General features: G+C 45.5%; 2 protein-coding genes across 7 annotated transcripts; both read right to left on the bottom strand.

The window, feature by feature from the left end:
• Positions 1-1,216: 1,216 nt before the first annotated feature.
• On the bottom strand, positions 1,217-4,977 carry LOC308523118 (histone deacetylase 8-like). Its single transcript, XM_081096796.1, has one exon. The coding sequence runs from the start codon at positions 3,909-3,911 to the stop codon at positions 2,778-2,780; it is 1,134 nt and encodes a 377-aa protein (XP_080952922.1). The 5' UTR covers positions 3,912-4,977; the 3' UTR covers positions 1,217-2,777.
• ZNF343 (zinc finger protein 343) lies at positions 2,533-26,608 on the bottom strand. Of its 6 annotated transcripts, none has more exons than XR_013996298.1 (6): positions 26,539-26,584; positions 21,060-21,323; positions 20,825-20,883; positions 16,489-16,615; positions 11,266-12,897; positions 4,353-4,984 (listed from the first exon to the last, which is right to left on the bottom strand). XR_013996298.1 is itself a non-coding variant. In XM_081096791.1 (6 exons), exons 2-6 carry the CDS (start codon positions 21,091-21,093, stop codon positions 4,953-4,955), a joined length of 822 nt encoding a protein of 273 aa, XP_080952917.1. In that variant the 5' UTR covers positions 21,094-21,323; positions 26,539-26,584; the 3' UTR covers positions 4,353-4,952. The 6 variants fall into 6 exon arrangements, 5 of the variants coding, with proteins under 5 accessions (XP_080952918.1, XP_080952919.1, XP_080952920.1 ...); XM_081096791.1 differs by having other exon boundaries at positions 12,328-12,897; XM_081096792.1 differs by lacking the exon at positions 11,266-12,897 and having other exon boundaries at positions 2,533-4,984; positions 26,539-26,608.
• Positions 26,609-27,076: the final 468 nt, after the last annotated feature.

The raw sequence follows: 27,076 nt of genomic DNA, 5'->3' as shown, positions 1-27,076 counted from the left end.
CCCTCCCCATTAGAACGTAAATTCCAACAGTAAGGATGTCTGTGTATGGTTCATGGCTGCAGTGCCTACGTCACTGCTAAGCACAAAACAAGGAGTTAATATTTGAATGAATCAATCCCCAATCCAATCCAGTGACTTTTTAAAAATATATTTTTATTGATTTCAGAGAGGGAGGGAGAGAGAGAGAGAGATAGTAACATCAATGATGAGAATCAAGGATTGGCTGCCTCCTGCGTGCCCCTTTACTGGGGATCCAGCCCCTGGCATGTGCCCTAATCGAACCGGGAGACTCTTCAATCTGCAGGCCAACACTCTGTCCAGAGCCAAACCAGCTGGGACCAGCTCCAGGACTTTTGGAAGTTCTACACGTTCAGGTTTTTCAAATTTATTCCTTTAAACCTGGGCTCTTCATTTAACTCTTGGCTTTAATATCCAGCCACCTGCTTGACATGAATGTCTAAATAGCTAATAAATTTAACGATGAAAACTAAATTCTTGAGTCTAATCACTCTTCTTCCCAAAACCACTGCTTACCAGCATTTCCCATCTCAAGTTTCTCCGGTTAAAAATCAAAAAGACAAACTTGGTAGCATCCTTGATCCCTCCCATTCTCTCTCATCTCAATCAGCAAATCCTATGGACCTCACCTTCAAAGGGTCTAAAATCTGACTGTTGTCACCTGCCCCACTACTACCATGCTAGCCTAGCCACCATCATCTTTGTCTTGGATCATTGAATGAACCCCTAACTAGTCTGCTTCCTTTCTTGCTCTCACAGCCAGAGGGATCCTTCCATAATGTAGTGGGATTATATCAGATGGTGCCATTGCCCTGCTCTCCACTTCCCAGTAACTTCCCAGCACACGCAGAATAAAATCCAGCCCTGCATCCCTCTCCAGCCTCATCTTCAACATTCCCCTCATTCGTCATCCCCCAGCCATACCAGTCTCGTTGTTCCCCAAAACCCAGCAAGGAAAGTTTCTAACGCAGGGTTTTGTAATTTTAATGTGTTTTTATTGATTTTTTTAGAGAGAAAGGGAGAGGGAGAGAAACATCAACGTGAGAGAGAAACATCCATCAATCAGTTGCCTCCCGTACGCAACCAGGGATTGAACCCGAAACCTGGGTATGTGCCCTGACGGGGAATCGATCCAGCATTCGTTCAGTGTATGGGTCGATGTTCAACCAACTGAGCCACACCAGCCAGGGCTTTGTAATTTAATTCTCACACCCTAAAAGGTATGTTCTGTCCCATTTTTGTCAACATGTGGAGGACAAGAGATGGAGGCTCAGAGAGATATCTTGCTCAAGGTGGCAAGAACAGGAATATAGTGCCACCTAGTTCCTCAGCTGCTTCCAAGGTACCCTGCCTCCTAACATATCACTCATGCATGCATCTTAAATTATTTCGTACTTACTAACATCTCACTGTCAGTGAGATACAAAGTCCCTTCCTTGAAGGACTTTATGTTCTGGTGAGAAAGACAGACAGTAAACCACATGAATAGGTATAAAGAGTAACATCAGTGATAGGAAAACTAAATAAAGTAGGGTAGGGGGGTTGAGAGTGATGGGTTGTAACTTCGGTTAGATGCTCTGGGAAAGCCTCTCTGAAGTGTGCATGTGAACAAAGACCTGAATGAAGGCCATTCCAGACATTCCTTACAAAGGAACTCATGTAATACCTGGTCTTTGGTGACTGCCTTCTTTCACTTAGCATCATGTTTTCCAAGCTCATCCATGTTATGGCACATATTAGTACTTCATCTCTTTTTTATGGCTGGATAGTATTTCATTGTATGGATATAACATTTTTGTTTACCCATTCATTAGTTGATAGACATGTGGCAGTTTCCGCCCTTTGGCTATTATGAATGATGCTGCATTTAAACATTTGTGTGCAAGTTTTCATGTTGACTTATGCTTTCATTTCTCTTGTGCATATACCTAGGAGTGAACTGTTGGGTCATATGGTAACTCAGTTTAATTGTTTGAGGAACTACCAGACTGTTTTTTCTTTTCTCTTTTTTTAGGTTTTCAGAAAAACACAACTGGTGTGGCTCAGTTGGTTGAGCATCATCCCATGCACCAAGAAGTCGTTGATTTGATTCCGTCAGGACACATGCCCAGGTTTTGGGCTAGATCCCCAGTATGAGGCGTGCAGGAGGCAGCCAACTGATGCTTCTCTCTCATTGATGCTCCTATCTCTCTCTCCCTCGCCCTTCCTCTCTCTCTAAATATCAATACAAATATATTTTTTAAAAATAGATCAATGATCCTAAAAACAACAGAGGTGGACTTCTTCCTACCTCCCAATCTACTATCATTTCCCTTCACCAAGGAATATAGTACCAGGTAATGACCTGGGTGGTCCTGACGCCCAAACCCTACCTCTCAGATCCCCCCTAACCCTCTGCACATCCATGCTTTCTAGTAGTTTCTGATCTGTTTCCTTTAAGAAAATAAAAATACCCCCTCCCCAACTTGCTTAAAAATAATATTCCAAGATTAAAAATGGTACTTATGTTTGTTTAAAAAATAAACACTTTTAATGTTGAAAATCTCACTCTTCCTCTAGGGCTAGTTGAGCCTCCGGGGTGCCTCCCTGCCTCACCCCAGGAGGCCAGCAGCCACTTGGTGCTCCTTGGAAATTTTCAAGAATTAATTTCTTCCAAATTTCCCCTGAAGTCACAAATTCCACACACGGCTCGCATGAACATGCTGCCTTCATTATAGGCACTGCTCTTTGGCGCTGGAAACCTGATCCCTTTTGGTTCACTAGACCACATGCTTCAGGTTCCCTCTGATGTAGCTGAGGATCTGCTGGACTCGGTGGGGCTCATTGCGGTCTGGCCGGCAGCTTGGCGTGATTTCCAGCACATAATCAGGACCATATGCTGTGAAAAACTCATGATCTGGGATCTCAGAGGACAGTGTTTTCCCGAGGATGACCCCAGTCAAGTATGTCCAGCATCGAGCTGTGTTGGCAAGGTGATAGCCTCCTCCTCCCAAAACGAGCGTTGCCAATTGCCACTGAAGGATGTACTTAAGGCACCTGCCAATTCCCACCGGAGTCATGTTAAAGGAGCACATCGGATCCCCAGCTATTGTATCAGCTCCCAGCTGTAAGACCACGGCTTTGGGGTTAAAGGCCATGTACACCTCCTTTAGTACACTTTCACAGATGTGGTAATACCTCTCATCCTGTATGCCATCTTGAATGGGCACATTCACGCTGTAGTACCGTCCCTTCCCTAGGCCAACATCAGACACATCACCTGTTCCTGGGAAAAATCCCGGGGAGAATTTGTGCAGGGACACGGTCATGACTTTGGAGGTGAAACTGAAGGCATCTTCTACACCATCTCCATGGTGCAGATCCAAATCCACATAGAGAACACGGTCAAATTTCCGTCGCAATCGTAATATTCCCAGGACAACATCATTGAGATAACAAAACCCAGATGCTTCGTCTTTCTTTGCGTGATGCCACCCTCCGGACCAGTTAATGGCTACTTTGCACATTCCATCAATCAGGCACTGGGCAGCTGTGATCGTAGCCCCTCCCACAGCTGCCGCATAGTCAAATATCCCTTCGGTAGCTGGACAGTCATAGCCCAGGCCATACTCCGTTGAGTCCGGATGATCGTCATCTCCCTCTCGGCTGACCATCTGGAGGTGCTGCAGATAGGCATCGGTGTGGAAGGTGGCCATCTCCTCCATGGAGGCCACTTTGGGCTTAACTATCCTCATTTGCTTATGCAGTGCATATGCTTCAATCAAAGAATGTACCATACTGGCCCGTTTGGGGACTTTGGCCAGGGAATCGCACATGCTGACATACTCGGGACTGTAGATGTAAACCGGGGGCAGTGACTGCCCACTGTCCACAGGTTCCTCTGGCTCCTCCATCTGGAGCCACTGTCCAGATCCTGCTTTTTATGAACTCAGCCCAGGCTCCGGTTCCTGCTCCTCTGATCTGCTGCGGCGGTGCTCCCTGATCAAGAGTCACTGCCCTCCATTCCCATCCGATGGAAGAAAAACATGGACACTCATTTAGTGACCACAGTTCAAAAATGGGAGGTGGGCAGATATAAAAGCCCTGCCACACTGCTTTCCAAAGTGGCCGCACTGTTTTATACTCCCACCAGTAGCATATGAGGGTTCTGATGTCTCCACTTCTTCGTCAGCACTTGTTATGTGACTTGGATTGACCATCGTAAGGTGTGTGAACTGGTATCTATCTCATTGTGGTTTTGATTTGCATTTCCCTGATGACTAATGATGTTTAGCATCTTTTCATGTACTTACTGCCCATTTGTATGTCATCCTTGGATTGTCTTTTCTTATTGAGTTAAGAGTTCTTTATGTATTCTAGATATAAGTCCCACATCAGATATATGATTTATAAACATTTTCTCTAATTCTATGGATTGTCTTTTCACCTTAGTTTTTAATTGTGATAAAGTCCAATTTATCTATTACCTTTTTTGTTGTTGTTGTTTTTCTTGCTCATGCTCTTGGTGGCGTATCTAAGAATCGTTGCCAGGTTCAAGATCATAAGGATTTGGTCCTATGCTTTCTTCTAAGAGTTTTATAGTTTTAGCTTCTTACATTTGGATCTTTGATACATTTTTAGTTAATTTGTATGTATGGCATACGGTAAGGGTTAAACTTTATTCTTTTGCAGGTAAATATCCAGTTGCCCCAGCATCATTTGTTGAAAAACCTATTCTTTGCCCACTGACTGGTCTTGGCACCCTTGTGGAAAATCAGTTGACCAAAGACACATGGTTTTACTTCCGACTTCTCAATTCTACTCCATTGATCTGTATGTCTATCCTTATGTCAGTACCATTGCTTTGTAGTAAGTTTTGAAATCAGAAAATGTGAGTCCTCTTAATTTATTTTTCTTTCACAAGATTGTTTTGGCATTCCAGGTCCCTTGTGATTTCATATAAATTTTAGAATCAGCTTGTTGATATCTACAAATAAGAAAAAAGAGGTCATGAATTCCAGAGCATGGGGTTAAGTAGGCTATTCATTTGGCCTTTGATAAAGTGTTCCCAAGGTTCAGTCTAGATCAGCAATTTTCAACCTTTTTCATCTCATGGCACCACATAAACTAAAATTTCTTCGGCAAACAAAAAATGTATTTTTTACCAACCTGACAAAAAAATAGGTATATTTTTTATTCATTCACACTGGATAGCTATTGTTCTGTTAGCTGTTGTCATTTTCTTATTGACAATCTAAGGGAAAAGAGGTCGGTGCCCCTGACTAAATAGTCGGGAATTGCATGTTTTAAAAATTCTTGTGGCACACTGATTGAAAATTGCTGGTCTAGATCAAGGATCAGCAAACTTTTTCTGTTGAGGGTCAGATAGTATTTTAGAGTTTATGGGCCATATGGTCTCTGATTCAATTACTCAACTCAACCGTTGTAGCATGAAAGTAGCTATAAACAATACATAACAAATGTGTGCCTGTGTTACAGTAAAACTATTTATGGACACAGATATGTGTCACAAAATATTATTCTCCTTTTGATTATTTTCAGCTATTTAAAATGCAGAAACCATTCTTAGTTCGTAAGCCTTACAAAAACAGGCTCGATCGGCCTTCAGGCTATGATTGGCTATCCCCAGGCCTAGACCGTTAGATTTCTGTGTTTGGGTTCAGGCCCAGAGCCCCAGCTAGTATCAGTAATAACTTTGACTAGCATTGTTTCTTTGAATAAATGCCATCAAAAGTTCATGTCTTTGAACTACATACACAATTCACATCTGTATTAGTTTGGGTAAAATGAGGAGACATAAACCACACAGTAATTTAAATAGGAAATCGAACAGAAAGAATTATTATACGGTGGGGCGTTGACTTACAAGTGTCCCGACTAACGAGCTTTTTGAGATACCAGCTGTCTCTCGGCTGATTTTGTGCATTGAGTTGATAGAGTAATTTGAGTTAACGAGCGCCCTAACGAGCTCGGTCTCGGAACAAATTAAACTCGTAAGTCAAGGCCCCACTGTACAGCACTGGGCAGTATGGCTCAATTGGTTGGACCATCGTCCTATGCACTGAAAAGGTTGCTAGTTAGATTCCTGCTCAGGGCACATACCTAGTTTGCATGTTCAATCTCTGGTTGGGGCGCGTAGTGGGGGCAACCAATATTTTTCTCATACACTGATGTTTCTCTCTCTCTCTCTTCCCCTCTAAGATCAGTAGTACATATCCTTGGATGAAGATTTTTAAAGTATATATTATACAAAGATAGGCGAGTAACTATAAATATTGAAAGAAAACTCAGCTGGGTAGAGTTCTAAAGAAGGATACACAGAGGAGAGTTCCCTCCCAAAGACTGGGGATCAGCCCTCGCTGGAGGAGTGGTTGCAGCCCACTGATGGTAGAAGTGGGGGTAGGGGTGGGGGGTTGCACACGCCAGAGCTGGCATGTAGGAGTAACTGTCTGGAATGCAGGCCAGCCAAACATGGTAGGCAGGTACACAGAGGGAGCTGGATGTGGACAGAGAACCAAGATGTTGATGTTGATACAAAACCTGGACCACGCAGTGTCTGCATCTGAAGAGCTGCATCAAACAAACCTATGAGGCACAAGCCAGCTGAGGCTGATGGGCAGGTGAGCAAAGACAGTCAGATCACTGCTATAGGCGCTGCCAGAAATGGAGACTGGGAAGCCTAAAGAACCTAGGGTACTTCTGTGCACAGCTTGAGCTGGGGCAGCTAAAGGTAACTGCCAGGACCCTGGTGTGCATGCACACAGAGCTGAAGAGAGGGTCTGGGGAGTAGCAACCAGGGAGGGGAGTTCTGGGACTCGGCACATGATGAAAGTCTGGCTGCTTGCCAGAAAGCCAGTCCAGCCCTAGACTTATGCCCATGGAGATGAAGAGAAGGTGCAGGAGCAGTGACCTGCTGGTTGGGCTCCCGGCTAACCCACCACTGCCCGAGTGGAGAGCTGAAGAAAACAAAGGGTGGCCAATCCGTGGAGAAAGCCGTGTCCTGCAGGCATTCAGCATGAAGAAACTGCGCCGGTCTGGTCGAGGAGTGGGGGAAAGGGCACTCCCGGGACCCGGGTGAACTCAGCCAGGAAAGAACCTCCTTCCTTCCTAATTTGCTCCAGAGACCACTACTGATAAACCTCATGCCAGCTGACAAAGGAAAAGGACTTCAAGGGCCCAGATCCGTTTTCACAGATCAGGCTACAAGAGGCGAATGTAGAGCTGAGACAATATATTAATAAGTGGCACCATTCCACACACACACATATTCTACCACACAGGTCAGCACAATGCAAGACCTAGATGGGGAAAGAGGAAAGCCAGTTCAACCGACCCTCCAGTAAGCCGTCAGCAGGACATCCCCTGAGGTCTCCCAGATTGGAGAGGGTGCAGGTCAGGCTGAGGGACCCAGCACCACCACCCACATGCACAAATTTCATGCACCGGGCCTCTAGTTCTTATGATAAGCACAGATAAGATGATGTTGGCTTTCTGCTTGGATTCTTGGAGTGATGAGAACTTTTATCTTTTGCAAGTATTTCTCCTGTTGGAAAGCTGCAACACCAAGGACTTCCAAAACAAACCCTATGATGCCTGTCTTCTCTTTTAGTCCACATTACCATCACCATAGTCGTCCTGTAACTTTTGTCTGGGCAATGGCAACACTTCTGACTTCCAAATTTATCCTAGTCTCAGTGCTGTCCTTCGTGCCTTCTCTTTCTCTTAATTTTTCTGTTTCCCTGTATCATCTCTTCCAGATTTTCACCCCTGTTCGGCAGAAAACCTGATCTGAAGTGTTTTCAGGCATACCTCCAATATTACCAAATTTATTTACACTAAGGTTTTCACAGCTTGGGCCCCTCTCTCAAAAGACGAGTAAGCCTTGCCCTAGCCGGTCTGGCTCAGTGGATAGAGCATCGGCCTGTGGACTGAAGGGGCCCAGGTTCAATTCTCATCAAGGGCACATGCCTGGGTTGTGGGCTCAGTCCCCAGTAGGTGGCGTGCAGAAGGCAGTTGATCAATGATTCTGTCTCATCACTGATGTTACTATCTCTCTCTTCCTCTCCCTTCCTCTCTGAATAAAAAATATATTTTTTTAAAAAAAGACAAGTAAGCCTCTGTTAATGGCAGTGTCTACTAGGCACAGGGAAAGGTACAGGCCTGCTATCACTCTAGATCAGCGATGGCGAACCTTTTGAGCTCGGTGTGCCAGCATTTTGAAAAACCCTAACTTAGCTCTGGTGCCGTGTCACATATAGAAATTTTTTTATATTTGCAACCATATTTAAAACAAAGACTTATATTTTTGATATTTATTTTATATATTTAAATGCCATTTAACAAAGAAAAATCAACCAAAAAAATGAGTTAGCGTGTCACCTCTGACACGCGTGTCATAGGTTCGCCATCACTGCTCTAGATGATTGGAACAGACACTGCAAAGAGGCGGGTCAGATAAAAACTACTGTAAATGGCATTAAAATTCACATTAAGCTCTCTTCCTCCCTGACAAAAAAATAACCTAGTTCCCAAAGGAAGTGAGGGGTCAGGAAAAGGGGAACAGATGGCCAGCAGCAGTGAGGATTCTGCTGAACCAGCTCCTCCTTCAAGCTGGTGAGCAGGGTAAGCTGGGACCCGCCCTGTGGTCTGTCTACATCAGCAGCAGATGAGGGCAAAGCCTGTCCCCAGGGCACCTGGCTTTGTGAGATTTTCCACTCCTCAGCTGGAGAAGGGGTGTTTATATCCTCTTCAGAACACTGGTGGATGGAACTCTAGGAATCTTGTTTCCTTTTTTTGAGGATCCTAATGTCATGTTTCAACCTATCCCAAGTAATTTTCTTTAATTAAAGGTCAGTTGAATGCTTGGCTATTCTCCAAAATGATGTCCAGATTAAAATTAATGAACAGGATATACTCTTTTTTTTAAAGGAAGGTGCTGGTTTTCTTGTTTGCATTGTTCTCTCCCAATAGCAGGACATGGAGGAAGGGCCTTGAGCTCATCGGGAATGCAAACCCTAGAGATGACAGAGCCAAATACATTCTTCCCTCTGTGGCTTCTAGTTCTGACCAGAAGCTCAGAGTTGATGTGATAGGGGTAGTTCTGGGAAAGGAACACTAGGGGAACACCCCCATGCGGACACCTTCCCCTCACCAGAGCTGACCCAGGACCCACTGCAGAGCTGAGCGCACGGCTGAGGGAGTGAGCAGAGGCCTTGGAGCCAGTGACTCCTTCAGACTCTTCTACTGCCCCCTCCTTTGATGGGGGGTTAAAACCACTCTGTGCTTTTGCTTTTCAAAGCCTGATGTCCAATTTGTGACCTGGTAAACCCCAACGAAGCAAGCAAATTTGCTGGAGTCTAGGCAGACCCTCCTTCTAGAATGAACAGTTATGGGCCCAGGACATAGAAATCAGAGCCAGGGAGTGTAGAGTTGTCAAACTGAGCAATTTGGGCCCTGAGGGAGGGGGACTAGGAAAGGGTGTGGCCAAAGGGCCAGGTCCTTGGGCTGAAAAGACAATGGTGGTGTATGGCTAGGCTGTCTTGGACCAGCTAGTAAAAGGATGATGTGGGGTGTCATTAGCAAGACCCTTGGAGGGCTGCGGGGACATGGCCTTGAAGCTGTATTTAGGGGTTTTTAGACCTATGAGTAGCTAAGAGGCCCAAAGCATTCATTCATGACTGGAGAACAGGGCATGGTTAAAGGACCTGAGCTTAGACTATGGAAGGCTGCATAGGGAGTATACTTACAGAATCCCTGAAAATGCAGAATGTGAACAGACCATTAAGGACCAGTGATGGTTTGATGGGGATCAGCAGAGACCCGAGTAGAGATTAGAAAGGAGAAAACCCAGGGAAGGAGCCTTCACAAAAGCCAAAGGGAGTGATCAGTTAGAAGAAGAAATCCAGGCCTTGGAGACCTGGGAAGTTCTCCCCTCAGCTGGCATGTTTCCAGAACCCCGATCATCCTCCCCACGCAAAGGCTCAGATAACCTCAGATTTATTTGGACTTATTTTCTCTCAAGGGTTGAATTCACGCAGGAAATCTAGGCTGCGAATGTGAATTCCTTTCCAGATGGATGAGAGCCTAAGGTGTGCCGCGTGAGCTTATCATTTTACTGTAACAAAAGGACAAAACATGGGAAGGAACTGGTGTATGAAAATAAAGCAAGTTGTCATTCTTAGGTTACTTAAGTAAAACTCTTTACTTTTTTACTCCATCTGATTACAAAAACTGGGAGAAAACCATGTCTATTTAGTGGCTAGTGCCATCTTCACTCTCATACAGAGAATGGGGGGGGCGGGGGTCAAGACTTGTGAAACCCCTTCAAAGGTGAGGTAGTGGTTTGTGGTGTCAAGAATGTCCTCTTAGTCTGTTGAGGAGCACCCGGATAAGGCTTCACCCACAAAACCTGCCCACACAGATCTTCTCTCAGACTGACCTCTGGTGCAAGACGAGGTGTAACTAATATAACTGATTGCTCAAGCATCTTACAGACTCCTTCCCCGCCTATATAAAGCTTCCCACAATATAGCTGTTCTCTGATGCATCCTGAGACGCACTTTTCCTAAATCCATGCCCATTCTGCCCACACACAGTTTCTATGCAAACGCTGAGGTTTGTGAGGGGTGACTATGGCCACAGCCATGTCCACGCTCCTTGTACACTTAAGATGTCTTAGAGTGGAGTCCCTGGAGAGACAGGGCGATGGAGAATTAAGTGGTTTATTGGTGAACGAGGGCTGGACTGGGCAGAGGAAGAAGCTGACCTGCAATGTGCTCACAACTGAGATCTGATGGGCATCTCTCAATCCAGGATGACCCTTTGGACACAACTGAGTCCACGGTTGAGGTTTTGTCTCCCCATAGCAGTCAGCCATTGGCCAGGAGCCAGCCCTTAGGAAGGTGCAGTTCCCTGTGGCTGAGAGCAGGTCCTAGGAAAGACTTCGTCTCTGCAGCATCAGCAGCCGTTATCCGGAGCTGCAGGGGTGTTGGCCCTGATGAGGTTATCTGGGCAGAGCTCCACGTACCCCCACGTAAGGATCTCTCTATGGCATGAGAAGAAGGCTGGCTGATCACAAGGGTTTTGCCCACAGTCCCTACAAACACGCTGCTCCTCTCCGAGTGTGCCACCTTGTGCCTGCCTGCCTGCCTGCCACTGGATATTCGATAAACGCTGACTTATTGCTACCGCCTCATCCACAGTCCCCGCACACACGCCTCCCACTTAAGTGTGGCTAGAGTTACCCACACTTAGGCTCCTCTGCTGAATGTGTCCTCAGTGCCCGATGAGAGTCAGCACCTCCCTGAAGGTACACTCACTCCACACACACAGACCCCAGGTGTCTCTCTGGTGTAAGATGAGATTTGACTGATTGCTGGGTCTTGTCCGTGATCCCTGGAAACATGCTTTTTGCCAAGTGTTTCCTCTGGTGTGTGATGAGATTTGACCTGTAGCTAAAGCTTCGCCCACAGTCCCTGCAAACATGCTTCTTCCCTGAGTGTGTCCCCTGGTGAATAACGAGGAATGACTTCTGGCTAAAGCTTCGACCACACTCACTGCACACATAAGGCTTCTCCCCGGAGTGCGTCCTTTCATGTATGATGAGGTCCGACTTATAGAAAAAGCCTCGCCCACACTCCCTACATATATAAGGCTTCACGTCTGAGTGTGTCTTCTGGTGTCTGATGAGATTTGACTTGTAGCTAAAGCTTCGCCCACACTCCCTGCAAACATGCTTCTCTCCTGAGTGTGTCCCTTGGTGAATAAGGAGGAATGACTTCTGGGTAAAGCTTCGGCCACACTCACTGCACGCGTAAGGCTTCTCTCCCGAGTGTGTCCTCTGGTGTTTTCTGAGGGTTGACTTATCACCAAATCCTCGTCCACACTCCAGGCACACAAAGGGTTTCTCCCCCGAGTGTGTCCTCTGGTGTCTGATGAAAGATGACTTCTCGCTGAAGCCATGCCCACACTCCTGACATATGTAGGGCTTCTCTCCTGAATGAGTCCTCTGGTGTTTTCTGAGGGTGGACTTGTAAGCAAATCCCCGTCCACACTCCGGGCACACATAGGGCTTCTCCCCAGAGTGAATCCACTGATGTCTAATGAGGACTGAATTATTCCTAAAGCTCTGCCCACACTCCCTGCACAAATAAGGCTTCTCTTCCGAATGGGTTTCTGTGTGTCTGTTCAGATTGGACTTCTTGCTAAAGCCTCGCCCACACTCCTTGCACACATATGGCTTCTCTCCTGAGTGTGTCCTCTGGTGATGAACAAGGATTGCCATCAGGCTAAAGCCTCGGCCACACTCACCACACACATAAGGCTTCTCCATTGAGTGCGTCCGATGGTGTCTATTGAGGTTGGACTTATTGTTAAAGCCTCGCCCACACTCCCTGCAAACATAGGGCTTCTCTTCTGAGAGGGTCACCTGGTGTACAGCAAAGTGTGATTTCAGACTACAGTCTAGCTCATGCTCATTACAGCTGCCTACTCCGGATCTCAGGGTTCCTAACTCCGCTCCTCTGTCTGTTTGCACAGGGCGTACCCTCTGGGCTGGCTTGGGCTCTATTTCTCCCACTGTGTTGCCTTCTCTAGGACTTGCTGATTGTCTTCGGGGTGGGCTGGGAACAGCGCCTGAGGTTTCTCTCTCCTCTGTCCTCACAGACAAGGATCTGAAGCCACCTTCTCTCTCTTGACCTTTTGTGTTTTCACTCCAGCAGCTTTGAGAAGAACATTTCTGTTCCTGAGGCCCTGGGCCAGAATCCCCTGGATGGAAGTCACGTAAGTCCAAGAAGATCGGAAGCACATGTTGGCTGAGGAGAGGCTGATGGGAGAAGGCCAGAAGGCAAGAGGAACAGGAGTCTGTTTCTGGCTTTGATTCTGCCGGAGAAAGAGTGTTCAGTTAGAGAAGCCCTAAGTGGGCAGCTGGCTGTTCCGCCTTGTCTTAGGACAAAGAGTATCTTCCTGCCACACCTACTATTGATAATAAATGTACAACAAAACTCGTTTTCCACCAATAATTCCTCTATATTCCATTTCTAAACATTCCACTTTCTATTACAATCCAGTAAAACCACACCAGAAACATCCTCTGCATGTCACTCAGACTAGGAGCCTCTCAGGTAAGCATCCAGTTTTGTAAACAGCTTCAACACTGTCAGACATTTCTTTCTAGTAAGCCATCTAAGCCATCGACACTCACATTGATATGCTGTTCACAATTCTGTTGTACTTGGAGGCAATAGGCTCTATGACCGACATGAAAATCTCCTTCATGACTTTTCTTATCACAGAAAACAAAAAAACGGATAAACATAAAAAGTCACTTGATCTGGAGGGCTTCCAAACACGGGAGTATGTACATGAAACAGGGCTTAAAGAGACTGCATATGAAATAAATCTGAATCTCAGGTTGTCCACCCACAAACACATACTTATTAGAAATTTTAAGTGCTGGGTTCTCTACTAAATATTATGGATTCTGCAGTGGACAAGGAATACATGATCCACGATTTCAGGATTTTGGCACCTTGTGCCCAAACCAATCCCGTTACAATGACTGGCTAATGGGATTTGCTTAGGCCAATGGGAGATGGGTGGAAAGTTAGTGCTACTTTCTAACATATTTTTTTAAATATGTTTTTATTGATTTCAGAGAGGAAGGAAGAGGGAGAGAGAGATAGAAACATCAGTGATGAGAGATGTTTGATCGGCTGCCTCCTGCACGCCCCCTACCGAGGATCGAGCCAGCAACCCAGGCATGTGCTCTGACCAGGAATCAAACTGGTGTCCTCTTGGTTCATAGGTCGGGACACCCAACAACTGAACCACCCAGAATGGGCTCAAACACATTTTAAGAGCCACCGTGTGGTTTCTTCATTCCATTTTTCTCCTCTTCTTTAAGAATCCCATGACCCCGACAAAGACTGGTTCTTTTGCCTGGATTGCAGAACCCCAGTAAAGCTATTAGTAAACTCCTACCTGAACTGTACATAAGAGGTATAAGAAATGAATATTTGCTGAAGTTCTGTGTTGTTATCACCTAGCCTATACTAACTGAAATATCTCACCTATGAAAGCTTTAGATTATTTCAAGGGAAATTGGCTCACTTATTTCTAACAGTACCCTCAAAGAAGAGATACTGGAACATGAATATGTGAAGAATTAGAGAAGAGATGAGTTTAGAAGGGAAAAGAGTATGACCTCAATTTTTGATAAGTTTGAGAATAAACATATTCTTGTAATCAAACAGAAAAGCACAGGTGAGACAGTGACAGAGAAAATGGGTTCATCATAATACGTGATGAGCAAAATCATTAAAGTTCACAAATTGTTTAAGAGTTTGAATATAGATGACAAAAAAAAAAAAAAAAGCATGTGACACTAATCCAAAGAAAAGCAAGAGAGAAAACCAAAAAGAGGGGTGTAAGAGGCTAGGGAACTGCAGAATGCTGTGGTGTCGAGCAAGATAAAGGAAACAATTTCAGGAAATCCAGTTTTTCCTTATCGAGCCTAATTTGAACCAGGTCATTTCAACATTTTCCTCTGAACCCACCAATGTATTAACATAGAGAAAGAGAAAAATATGATCAGAGAAAAATCAAAATCAAAATAAAATCTAGTTTGGTTGAATAGCTAAGGCCAAATCAAAACACACAAAACCAGACTGAAATGGATGAATCCAACTTAAATAGACAGAGCACAAACCAGATGGAACCAGATCAAAGCATATCAAAGAAGATGCAAATGGAACAAATAAAATCTGATTAACTGAGACCATGGAAAAAGCCAGGCCATCTGAGCAAACTCCTGAAGAAACTCCGGCCTGAAACTAGCTTGTGTTTCCAAAACTGTGACTCTCCGGATGCTTTATCTGGAAATATGGAAATACCCAGAACTGCATGATCCAGTACGGCAGCCGCTAGCCATGCACGTTTACTGAGCACCTGCAGTGTGGCGAGTCTGAACTGAGATGTGCTCTGAGCATCAAGTACACACCAGATTTTGAACACTTATTACCAAAAAGTGAAATAATTTTTATACTGAATACATGTTGAAATAATATTTTGATATATCGGGTTAATAAGTAAGATTATTAATTTTACCCATTTATGTCTACTTTTCTAAAGGTGGTTACTAGGAAATCTAAAATCATCCATGTGGCTCACATTATATTTCTACTACACAGCGCTGATCTAGAACAAATGGGGGGGCGGGGGAGGAACTACAGCCTAAAACCACCATCCTGCCCTCTGTTTTTGTACGGTCTACAAGCTAAGAATGGCTTTTAAGTTTTTAAAGAGTTGAAAACAAGTCAAAAGAGTAATAGTTCATGATATATAAAAATTACATGAAATTCAAAATTCAATGTCCAAAAATAAAGTCTTATTGGAACACAGTCATACTCATTTACACATCATCTGTGGCTACTTTAGCACTACTAGGGCAGAGAGGTGAGTGGTTAGAGACCATATCACCCACAAAACCTAAAATAGTCACGATCTGGCCCTTTGTAGAAAAAGTGGCTGACCCCTGAATCAGAATAACATTACAATCAAAAGTATTTATCAACCTAGACTTAAAGAATAAATGTATGTTTTTAAATAAAAGAAATAATCTGGCTTATGAAACTCAAACGCCATACAAACTCTGACATTTAATTTCAACTTCTGTCGCAGAAGGCATTTCTCACCACTCTCCCCCTTGCTAACTGTGCTTCCAGTCTCAATTCCTTCTACCCACAGGCATATCCCTTCCTTAAGGTCTTAGCACCAAATAAGTCTGCACCTGAAATGCCCTTGCCCTGGAGAGCCAGAGTTCTAACTCCCTCACCACTTTCTGTCTTTGGTCAAATGTTCCCTCCTCGCTGACTTCAAATAACTGATTTCAAAATTCAGCCAGCCACCCTGTCACACTCAATGCTCCTTTATCCTGCTTCATTTTATTATTATTTTCTTACTAGGTAGTGCTTATCCCTTTCTAACATAACATCCCTGTATATCAGCGGTTCTCCACCTGTGGGTCGAACAACCCTTTAACAGGGGTCGCCTAAGACCATCAGAAAACACATATATAATTACATATTGTTTTTGTGATTAATCACCATGCTTTAATTATGTTCAATTTGTAACAATGAAAATACATCCTGCATATCAGATATATTTACATTACGATTCATAACAGTAGCAAAATTCCAGTTATGAAGTAGCAATGAAAATAATTTTATGGTTGGTGGTCACCACAACATGAGGAACTGTATTAAAGGGTCGTGGCATTAGGAAGGTTGAGAACCACTGCTGTATACGAAGCTATTTGTTGTCTGTCTCCATACACTAGAAAAAGCCCCCATGGGCAGGGGTTACTATTTCATTGACTAATGTGTTTGTTCTAAGTGTCTAGGATTTTTCTGGAACAGGATAGGTGGCCCATAAATCTCTACTGCATTAATGAAGGAAAGACCATAGCCTCACCCAACGAAAGCAGGTTCCTGTAATTCTCCAGCATCACTTCTTTGTACAGGATCCTCTGCTTAGAGCTCAGGAGCTTCCATTCTGCCTGTGTGAAGACCACAGCCACGTCCCTGAATGTAACTGGTACCTATAAACAAGCAACAATTAATGAACAGCAAGTCACCGTCCATTTTCCCCGTGCGAGGAGGCTATCTAGTGGCCCTGGAGAGTCTTGATATGTAAGAGTTGGTCTAACTCTTTTCAGGGTACACAGTTCTCCATATCAAATTCTTCTAGCCATTACTACGGCTGTGTGTTAAAATCTGGGGGTAGTGTCCAATTGGCGTGGTTCAGTGGTTGAGTATTGACCTATGAACCAAGAGGTCACGGTTCATTCAATTCCCAGTCGGGGCATATGCCCAGGTTATGGGCTCAATCCCCAGTGTAGCGCACGCAGCAGGCAGCTGATCAATGATTCTCTCTCATCATTGATGATTCATTCTCTTTCTCTCTCTCTCTCTCCTTTCCTCTCTGAAATCAATAAAAATATATATTTTTTAAAAATCTGAGGGTAGCATAACTGAGGTATACAACAACAGTTGTATACCTCCTTTTTGGACACTTACAATTTTTTTTGGAGAAATGATTTGTGAATCAATTTGAAACATGAAGCAGAATTCAGAAAGGTGACCTTGGGGATTCATTATGGAAGAATTCTGAGGTGGAAGAGTTCAGCATGGGCTGGAAAACTCCCATTTAAAAGTAACTTTGTGCCCAGCCGAAGAGGCTCAGTTGGTTGGGCCGTTGTGCAGTGCACCAAAAGGTTGCCAGTTCTATTCCCAGTCAGGGCACATGCCCGGATTACAGGCTCCATCTAGGAGGCATGCAGGAGGTAGCTCCCACATCAATTTTTCTCTCTTTCTCCCTCTCCCTCCCTCTCTCTAAAAAATTCAATTAAAAACGTCTTCAAAAGGAACTCTGTGTCCAACAAACAACTCATAACCAGTAAGAGGAGAATAAATTTACAATCCAAGAGGAGATTATAATTTAACACAGAACTGAAAAGTTGTTTTCATTTTACATATCAGGAAAATTTATTCACACTTTCTCTCATTCTCGTGTGAATGTATTCTTTCTTTCTCCTCATGCCTCTCTCCCTACCTATATAATTTTTTGTTGAATACTGGACATTTTAGTAAAAGTCTGTAGCAACTCTGGATACCAACCCTGCTTCCTCCCCAGGCGGCTGCTGTGGTCACTTGTTCATGTTTTCTGACTGATGTGGACTAGTTCAGGAAAGGCTATTGTCCCTGAAACTGTGGTTTGTCAGCAGATGAAGCCTTGGACATGCACACCCTGACCCTCCCCCTCCCGAAATGACAGTCTTTTTAGCAGGATTCTCTTGTGTCTCTCGGCCTGCCTGAAATGGTATCACACCCAGCTAGCCTCCACCAATAGCTACCTGATTACCTTTTTCAACAACGTCTTAGAGAATAAGGTTGACCCAATTAAAGTCAGGCCCTGTCCCTTTTACAGGGGTAGTTTTTTTTTTAAATACATTTTTACTGATTTCAGAGATGAAAGGAGAGAGAGATAGAAAGATCAATGATCAGAGAGAATCACTGATCAGCTGCCTCCTGCACATCCCCCATTGGGGATCAAGCCCACAACCCAGGCATGTGCCCTGACCAGGAATCGAACCGTGACCTCCTGGATCATAGGTCCACGCTCAACCACTGAGCCATGCCAACTGGGCTACAGGGATAGTTTTAAGGCCAGTATTTGAGGCTCCACCAGAGCTCTTCTCAGCTCTCTCTTTCCCTGGTTCTCTCCCTTAAACTTTTAGCTGATTTGCCATTTTGCTTGTTGCTATCATGGATCTTGAAGCTGCCTCTTAACTGCTCACCACAAAAATCTCCGTTGTTCTCAAGAGCACTCTTAGGTTTCAACATCCTTATGCTCTGTTCCAAATAAAGCCAGTGCCGTAAGGAGTGCTGCACTGGCCTTTGTTCTTCCAACCTGCCGCTCCCCCTGGGCAGGGTCTCTGCACCAGTGCTTAGCGCTGGGAGCAGAACTGGCAGCCACTTCTCTCAGAGTGACATTCCTGCTCTGAGAGTGGTGCCCTGGGGGATGGGGGACTGTGGGGGTGGAAGCTCCTTTCTTCTCAGCTTGCCTCTCCTGGCACAGAATCTCTGCCCGCTGAGGAAGGGGAGAAGGCAATAGGGTCCTTACTGATTCTTGACCTCCTTGGCCTGGGACAGAGCTTCTATCCCACCAGCAGGGGCTGGTGGAGAAAGAAAACCCCAGACCTCTCTGCCCCTCGCCTGCAACACTGATCCGGAGGGAAAGAGAAGTGCTGGTGGCTTGTCTCCCCAGGGAAAAAGTACAGTCCCAGACTGGGAACTGGGAGGAGAAAGAGCCCCACCGTCTTGCTGTACCCACTTGGAGCAGAGCTCCCACTATGGTGAGCTGAAGGGTGGGCAGACGGAGCAGACTGTGGGTGCGACAAGTGCCACAGATTTGCTGTTTTCATTGAGACTTAGATTTTCTCTTCTTTTTTTTTTTTTTTAAAAAAAGTATTGATTTGAGAGAGAAACATCGATTAGTTGTTCCGCTTATTTATGCACTCATTGGTTCACTCTTGTATATGCCCTGACTGGGGATCGAACTGGAAACCTTGGCATTTCGGGATGATGTGCTATCCAACTGAGCTACCCGGCCAGGGCTAAAACACAGATTTTCCTGATTAAATGTTTCTCCACTTGCTATGCGGCCTTAGGACAATTGTCAGAGACTTTACATTGTTGGGTTTAATGGTGGAGTTTTTTAAATCACTTCGGTTGTTTCACTGGGGAGAGTGTCTGTGGAGATCCTCACACCAGCATTCCAAAAGCGCTCATGTGTCCTGTGAGCTGACTGTCAATAAACTGTGAGCGGCTGCACATTGGTTTGAAAGCTTTAGGCTAGCAGTTATGTAACCATCTCAACTGTTATTGTAAAAATTACTAATTATTGTCATCATTTCTTTTTTTTATACATTATTTTTCCAAAGAACTTGAATGCTCCTTGAAGATAAGGACAGTCTACTTATAAACTTATTAATTTGGCTTATAGAATTGCACATGCACCATTCACATGAAAGAATACATCAAATTTAAAGGAAAGAAGATGGAAGAAGGAGAAGTGGAGTAGGGGTGAAGCACCGTTAACTACAGAGAGCACTCTATATGAGTCATTCATCAAATAATCCAGGCCCATTTCCTAGGGCTGGAAAATATGCTCCCATGTTATTAGACGGGGATTTATGTCGCAGAAAGAGTTCAAAATACAACATACTGGAAGCTGCAGAGCTTGAGAGTCAGAGAAAACCAAGTTCAAATCCTGGCTCCACTATCAACTGATGGTATGGCCATGCGCAAATCACAAACCCCTTTAAGCCATAGTTCCTCGCTCTGGAATAAATAGAATCACCACCACCACTACCCTCTTACCGTTATTTTTAAAAATTATAGAGACATTGGTTACGAAATGTCTGAAATTTATCAAAAGTAATCCAGTGAGAGACATGAGAAGGGTAGAAATTAAACAAAACTGGCCATTGTGGATGACTACTGAAGCTATGTGATGGCACCTGAGGCCCTATTATTACTATGCTCTCTACTTCTATGTATGTTCAAAATTTCAATAGTAAAAGATGTCGAGTGCAAAAGATATTATCGTTAGGTAGTGTGGATGTAACGTGAAAGTTAATAGTACATTTACAATTTTTAATAATCTCAGTTTTTCAAAAACATCTCTTATGTTGTCCTGGCCAGTAGCTCAGTTGGTTGGAGTGTCGTCCTGAACACCACAAGGTGGCAGATTCCATTCCGGTCAGGGCACACACCTAGGCTACAGGTTCAGTCTCTAGTTGGGATATGTACAGGAGGCAACCAATCGATGTTTCTCTCTCACATCAGTATTTCTCTCTCTCTCTCTCTCTCTCTCTCTCTCTCTCTCTCTCTCTCTCTCTCTCTCCCTCTCCCTCTCCCTCTCCCTCTCCCTCTCTCTCCCTTTCTCTAAAAAAAAAACAAAAAAACTATGAGAAACATATCCTCAGGTAGGAATTTAAAGCAATTTTTAAAAATATATCTCTTATGCTTTAAAGTTTCCTGGACACTAACTATTAATCTTGAAAATAAAATAAAGGGAAATAAAACACACAAATGCAGGAATCATTATAAAGTGACTTGTTGATTGCCTGTTCCCTTCCCAATAAAGAGAATACACAATATGCCTATGCTCTGAAAAACGAGCCAGCATTTCATTTAAAAAAAAAAAAAACTAAACTAAAAAAAAACCAATAATCCAAACTCACCAGTATTTCAGGCTTTCCCTCCGTTTTCTGGAGCCGGTCAGTATCATTAGAAGGCAAACCTCGGGGAAGAAAAAGCAGCTGTGAGAAAGCAGGCCTCCCCTGATGCTCCCAGAGTAGCTCCTCTAAGCCTCGTGATGGGGGAAGCCGTCCCTTTACTCAGCCGAGGCCACCAGAGCTCAGCTAAACCCGGAGCCTTGCTCTCCCTCTTCATCTCCACGCTCCCAACAACGCTCACCTTTTGCCTTATGACTCTGAGTCAATGTCTTCATGGTCTGCACAGCCGCCCTGCTCGCCAAAGGCAAACTCTCTTCCCTGTCCTGCCCTCCCCAGGCAGAGGGTCAGGCAATGTCAGGGCCCCAGAATCAGCCCCGTGTTTGCCGTGGAATTCTACCGCAAGTCCAGGTAGAAGCCATTTCATCGCTGGATCGAGCTCCACAGCCTGAAGGGACTTCTCTGAACCTTACTTGTAAGCGCCCCTCTTGTTTCCATGAACCAGGACCTGTGGGATGGAGAAGAAATGCGACGTTGCCAGGATCTTTAATGGAGGCCCTAAGCCCACGCCTCCTCCCGGGGGTCCTGTCCTCTCACATCCTCCTCATTCAACAAGTATGGAGTCTCAGTCCATGGGGGGGCGTTCCTTGGATTTTTTCCCCCCAAAAATATATTTTTATTTATTTCAGAGAGATAGGAACATCAATGATGAGAGAGCATCATTGATCGGCTGCCTCCTGCACGCCCCCCACTGGGGACAGAGCCCAGGCATGTGCCCCGCCCAGGAATCAGAACTTTGACCTCCTGGTTCACAGGTCGATGCTCAACCACAGAGCCACGCTGGCCCGGCTCCTTAGATTTTTTTTTTACCTCATTCCTTTCCAGCTCTCAAGTCTGTTCCCTGCCACTCTCCCTTATGTGACAAAACTGGCAATTCCCTCCCGCCCCCACACCTCAGAGTCAAGCTCCATGTGTTCTATACAATCTCTGCCACTTGGAGCCTCAGTCAGAGAGAAGACATAGCATAATGCCTGTGGAATGTCTCCCTCCAGACCAACTGGGGCATTCAGAACTCGGCTCCTGCTGTTCTGATGTGTTCCATCCCCTACGTCCCAGTACTCTTGGGGGGGGGGGGGGTGTCTAAACTAAGTCCTTCTTACTTTAGGTAGAGCTCCAAGTCCTCACAGCGACTCTGTACAGATACCCTCCCACACACACACCTTCTTTTCTGCACATGTACGCCACAAGGCCTTATCTGTGATGTGCATGGGTGTCTCCTGATGGGCCCAATCCGAAGTCCTCCACCCACGTGGTCCCAAGGAGGCAGGTGATGTTAGGAGCTATCCCACCTTCAGAAGCAACTCAGACACCCTGTCCAGAATCTCAGTCCAAGTGACTGCAGTTCTGCTGTTGCCAAGTTCCCTTCTGAGACTAGCCAGGGCTCCTCTAAGAAGCCCTTTTGATTCATCCCCTAACAACACAGGTAGAGATGGTCACTCACGCTTCTGTCCAATCTGGGCATCTCACCTTAATCACACCCTCTTGCAATTTTTCTATGTCTATGACTCTCTTTACTAGTATTCGAGCTTCTAATAAGAAGAAACGCATCTCAGGAGTTTCGCTACTCCTAGTGATTAGAATAAAACAGTCCTTTGTGGTAGATTTGATGACTGTTCCCAATTATTTGCTTCTCTCTAAAAGGACTGTACTTCCTGCCCGTGACATCAGGTCTTGCCTTAGACAATGAAAAGTGAGAGAAAGTGACATGCCACTTCTAAGCATTGCATGATTCAACCATCTCTCATGTTCTGAGAGCAGCATGTTCCCAAGGAGTGGCCGTCCTTCTACTATAAAAGGTCACGGTGCTGAGCCGACCTACACAGGAGGAGGGATCAGACTAGGTTTAAGGTGAGATTGTGGTCACTGAGATTTGGGAGTCATGTGTTACTGCAGTACAACTTAGCCTAAGCGGGTAAATACAGCCCTCTTCCTCCCACGAACGCTAGTATTTATAGTTAGTATTTATGAAACAGGTACTGTACTAAGCGCAGAGTTCTATGAATCTCCACAACACAGCCAAGAGGTAGACACTTCTATCCTTCCCATCTCACAGAGGCGGTAACTAAGGCATAAGAGGTCCGTTTACTTGTCTTAAGATCACACAGCGACCCAGTGTCAAAGCCAAGCCTAGAACCCAAAATTTTCATTCCAAAGCCCCTTTTCGTCGCCATTCCCTAAAATAATGCCCAGTGAGCAAATACCTTCAGATGTTTATAGATATTATTTTAAAAATCAGGACATTATAAGTACAATCATTCTGCATGTAAGAAGAGAAAGGAAAGAAAAAAACTGGCAAAATCCTATTAAAGACAATCTAAAAATTTTATGTCTTAAGACCTTATCTTGGTAACTATTGGATTAGAAGCTTCAAAATACGGCCAAAAAGAAATGTAAGCCAAACTCCATTTTCGGCCAAGGTCCTACCAAACTGCTGCCAACCCTCAAGGAAATTATAACCTAAAAAAATTACAGTGGCTACTATGAAGAACATTCCAATTAGATTAAACCATTTAAAAGTGCACTTAAAAGCAAGGGCTTCCAAATCAGATATACAGAATGGGGGACTATAATGACTCGCCAGCATAATGATATGAGAGCTCTCTAAAAAAATAAAATAAATAAATAAAAAATAAAAATAAAAAATAAAAATATACATATATGTCTTTTTTTCCAATTTATAAGTTTTTCCAATTCAAAAGATTCATCATCGCCAGACTGGCATGGCTCAGTGGTTAAGTGTCGACGTATGAAACAGGAGGTCATGCTTTGATTCCTGGTCAGGGCATATCCTGGGTTTCAGGCTTGATCCCCAGTTGGGGTGTGTAGGAGGCAGCCAATCAATGATTCTCTCTCATTCTTGATGTTCTATTTCTCTCCTCCCATCCTCTCTGAAATCAAAAAACATATATACTTTAAAAAGATCCATCATCATCAACAGATCTTGACATGTAGAAACTTAGCCACTCAAACCAATAAGCCTTTTTATGGCTTCATCAGGAGCCACACAAGAGTATAAAAACGTGCAGCCCTGCCCTAGCTGCTTTGGCTCACTGGATAGAGCATTGGCCTGGGGACTGAAGGGTCCCAGGTTCGATTCCGGTCAAGGGCATGTACCTTGGTTGCAGGCACATCCCCAGTAGGGGGTGTGCAGGAGGCAGCTGATCGATGCTTCTCTCTCTTCGATGTTTCTAACTCTCTATCCCTCTCCCTTCCTCTCTGTAAAAAAAAAATCAATAAAATATATATATATATATATATTTTTTAAAAGTGCAGCCCTCACAAGAACCAAAAAGCCTCCAATGGGACATTGCAGGACTCAAGATGTCAGAATGAGCAGAGGAAATTCACCCACAGTTTGGAGCAAAGAAAACACCCTAAGAACGTGAACAGTGTGTGGTGCCCACCTTAACGGGGCTGCCAGGAGCCCATTTTCTCTATGCAATCCTCTCTGGGCAGCACGGATATGAGAATGTGGACCTGAAGATAAAACAGGAACTGTGAACCTCAGGACTGTCTCTCAGCCCCAGATACCAGGCTAGAAATCGCCAAGTCTGAAATAAGGGGTGCTCCTGTTCCTTTAAAAAAAAAGCCTCAGACCTGCCAGAGAAGGACATAGACAGACGCTGGGGGCAGCGTCAACAATGGGCATCAGAACACAGCCTGCCCTGACGGGCTGCTATGAATTAGGAATCTCTTTCGCACTGTGGGAGGAAGAAACGTTCCTCTGCCTTTCTAGGTCGGTCTGGCTGGCCTAATAATTAAATCTAGAGGGGCAGATTCGATCAATAAGAGAAAATAACTAAAACTAATTACATACGGACATATGGAAACCCCGAATACAGGCGCGAGTCAGAGACACCCACACCCACACCCACACAGCTGAGGTTCAGAGACAGAAAGGAAAATGAGGTTCGTATGGCACTCTGAGCTTAGGATGAGGTAAGGCATCACGGGGCTTCAGAGGGAGGAAGGTCATTTGCAGTCCGATAAAGAGCAGATGTTCAGTAATCACACTTCTGCCTGCTCCATAGGTCATAAAAAGTTATTTCTGGTGATAACTCCGAAGAGACAAGGTCCCAAGTTTAAATTCTTTAAGGGAGAGGTAAAAGTTTCTTGTGAGCCCGCAGGGTCTCAACTGCCTTCACCTCAAAATAATTCACATGCCAAAGTAGCACATCTTAGGCAGACCTGTTTGAACCCTTCGGTGTCTTTGGGCCTCAAGCTGTAATATCATTAGTAATATTTAACAATTACTAAAAACTCTTACTGTATACCAGGCTCTGTACAATTTTTACCTCCCAAAGGCCCCATGAGTTAGGTCTTGTGATAAACTGAGGCAGAGTTATGAATCTTGCTCATGTGGAGTCCCGTGTCCTTAGCCAGCTGTCAGTGGTAAGGTGAGTAGTGGCCAAGCCCTGTGGGGTGTGACTAGTCTCAAAGTGTATTCACACATAGGGTTGAGGAGATGCAAAGATTAGCAGTGAATTAATAAATGCTGGATCTGGCGATAGGTTCATGGGGTTCACGTACTGGGCAGGTTTAAAATCTGTCCTTACCAAAAATAAAAATAAAATGAAAGTTTAAGTCCTGATAGCTAGGCCTCACCAGATGCCAGAAGTGATTTGGATAGTCCGTCAACAGCCCTCAGAAGTTCCCACCCTACCTACATTCCCTAAGCCCGAATCCAGAGGTTAATTCCCTAAACCCTAATCCAGAGGTTTGACCCCAACACGTGAGAGAAAAGCAGACAAGGAGAGGGAGAATCAGTAAAACCGGCCGCGGGCATTTACAGCCAAACCGGGGTCTTTGCCACAGAGCAGAGGAGCCCCTGCCCCATGACAAGCCCCGGGACAACAGGTGCCCCTGAAGCAGCTCATCCCCACTCAAAAAACTGCCTAAACGAGGTCAAGGTCGGGTGCTACCCACCAGCACCAGATGTTTGTCCTGGGCCCACACCTCCCCCACCCTAAAGCCCCAGAACTCCAGACCCAAGCACTCCCCGCGACCCCCCTAGGGCCTAGGAGGTGTATTCTGTCCAAGGAAGCTCACCACCACCACCACCCCCACAAACCTAAGCACTGCGGGTCCTGAGATTTCCACCCCAACCCCGTCCCCACCCCGTCACTACCTGAGCCACACTCAGCCCCACCAAAGCAAGCAAACAAAAACCCAATTCTTCATACTCACGATCCATCCTAGGTTCCCACAACCACTCGGACACGCAGGACCCAGGTAGGGGTGCCCTTGCTAGAAAGACGCGGGGAGCTATACGGCCGGATCCGCGCCCCAACCCCACCCCAGGGGATGCCTGGCTGAACTCGTGTGCACGACCCAAATAAACCCCGGGGTGCTCGACTGCAGCCGCCTCCCTCTTCGTTAGTTGTCTGGCCCAGAATAAATAATCCCACCTCCTTCAAAAGAGAAACCACAGTTCCAGCTCAGTCGCCCCAGCCGGAGACGGAAGGTCCCCTAGCGCGCAGCACGGAGCGTCTCACCCCACTCCCCGCCCCCAAAGGCGCATCTGGGGCCGCGCCCCATATCCAAAACGAAACCTCCCGGACTTGCGGCCACTCCTCGTCCAGCCTCACTCCACCGGGTCCCTAACCCCGCGGGGCCCCCCTCCTCCTGCCAGCACCGCAAAGGGCCTCGGGCGGTTCGCTCACCAGCGTCAGCCGGGTAGGTCCACCCAGCCCTGCGCTGATCGACGGCGCCAGCACAGCTCCCAGCATCCCCGCAGGCTCCGCCCCCAATGGCCGCCAGGGGAGAGGCTGCGGCCACGAGGTGAATTACTGGACAATGTCTGTTGCAGTGACAGCCTAGCCGTCTCTTTTATTAAGATGCCCGCGCACAGAACAGGCAGTGATGGCCTCGGCCGGGTGCTCAGGGGGTTAGCGCGTCCTCTCACCCGCCGAGGTTGCAGCTTCCATCCCGCGTCAGGGCACATACAAGAACCCACCAATGAAAAACAAACAACAACAAAAGAATCAACCCACAAATGCATAAGTAACTGGAGCAACACACTGGCCTGAGGCAGGCCTCTCTCTAAAGTTAATTTGTTTAATAACCAAAAAATAACTAAGACAGGCAGTGATTCCGGAGTGAAGTCTGTTCCTTCTACTCATCCGCTGGAAAGACTACACTTCCCAGAAATCTCTACGGCAGCTCCCGCAGAAGGGTTCCGCACCCTGCCCCTCCGGGGGG

Source organism: Myotis nattereri (genome assembly GCF_964212035.1).
Source record: "Myotis nattereri genome assembly, chromosome: 8".
Lineage (NCBI taxonomy): Eukaryota > Metazoa > Chordata > Mammalia > Chiroptera > Vespertilionidae > Myotis > Myotis nattereri.
This window is presented reverse-complemented; position numbering and strand designations above follow the sequence as displayed.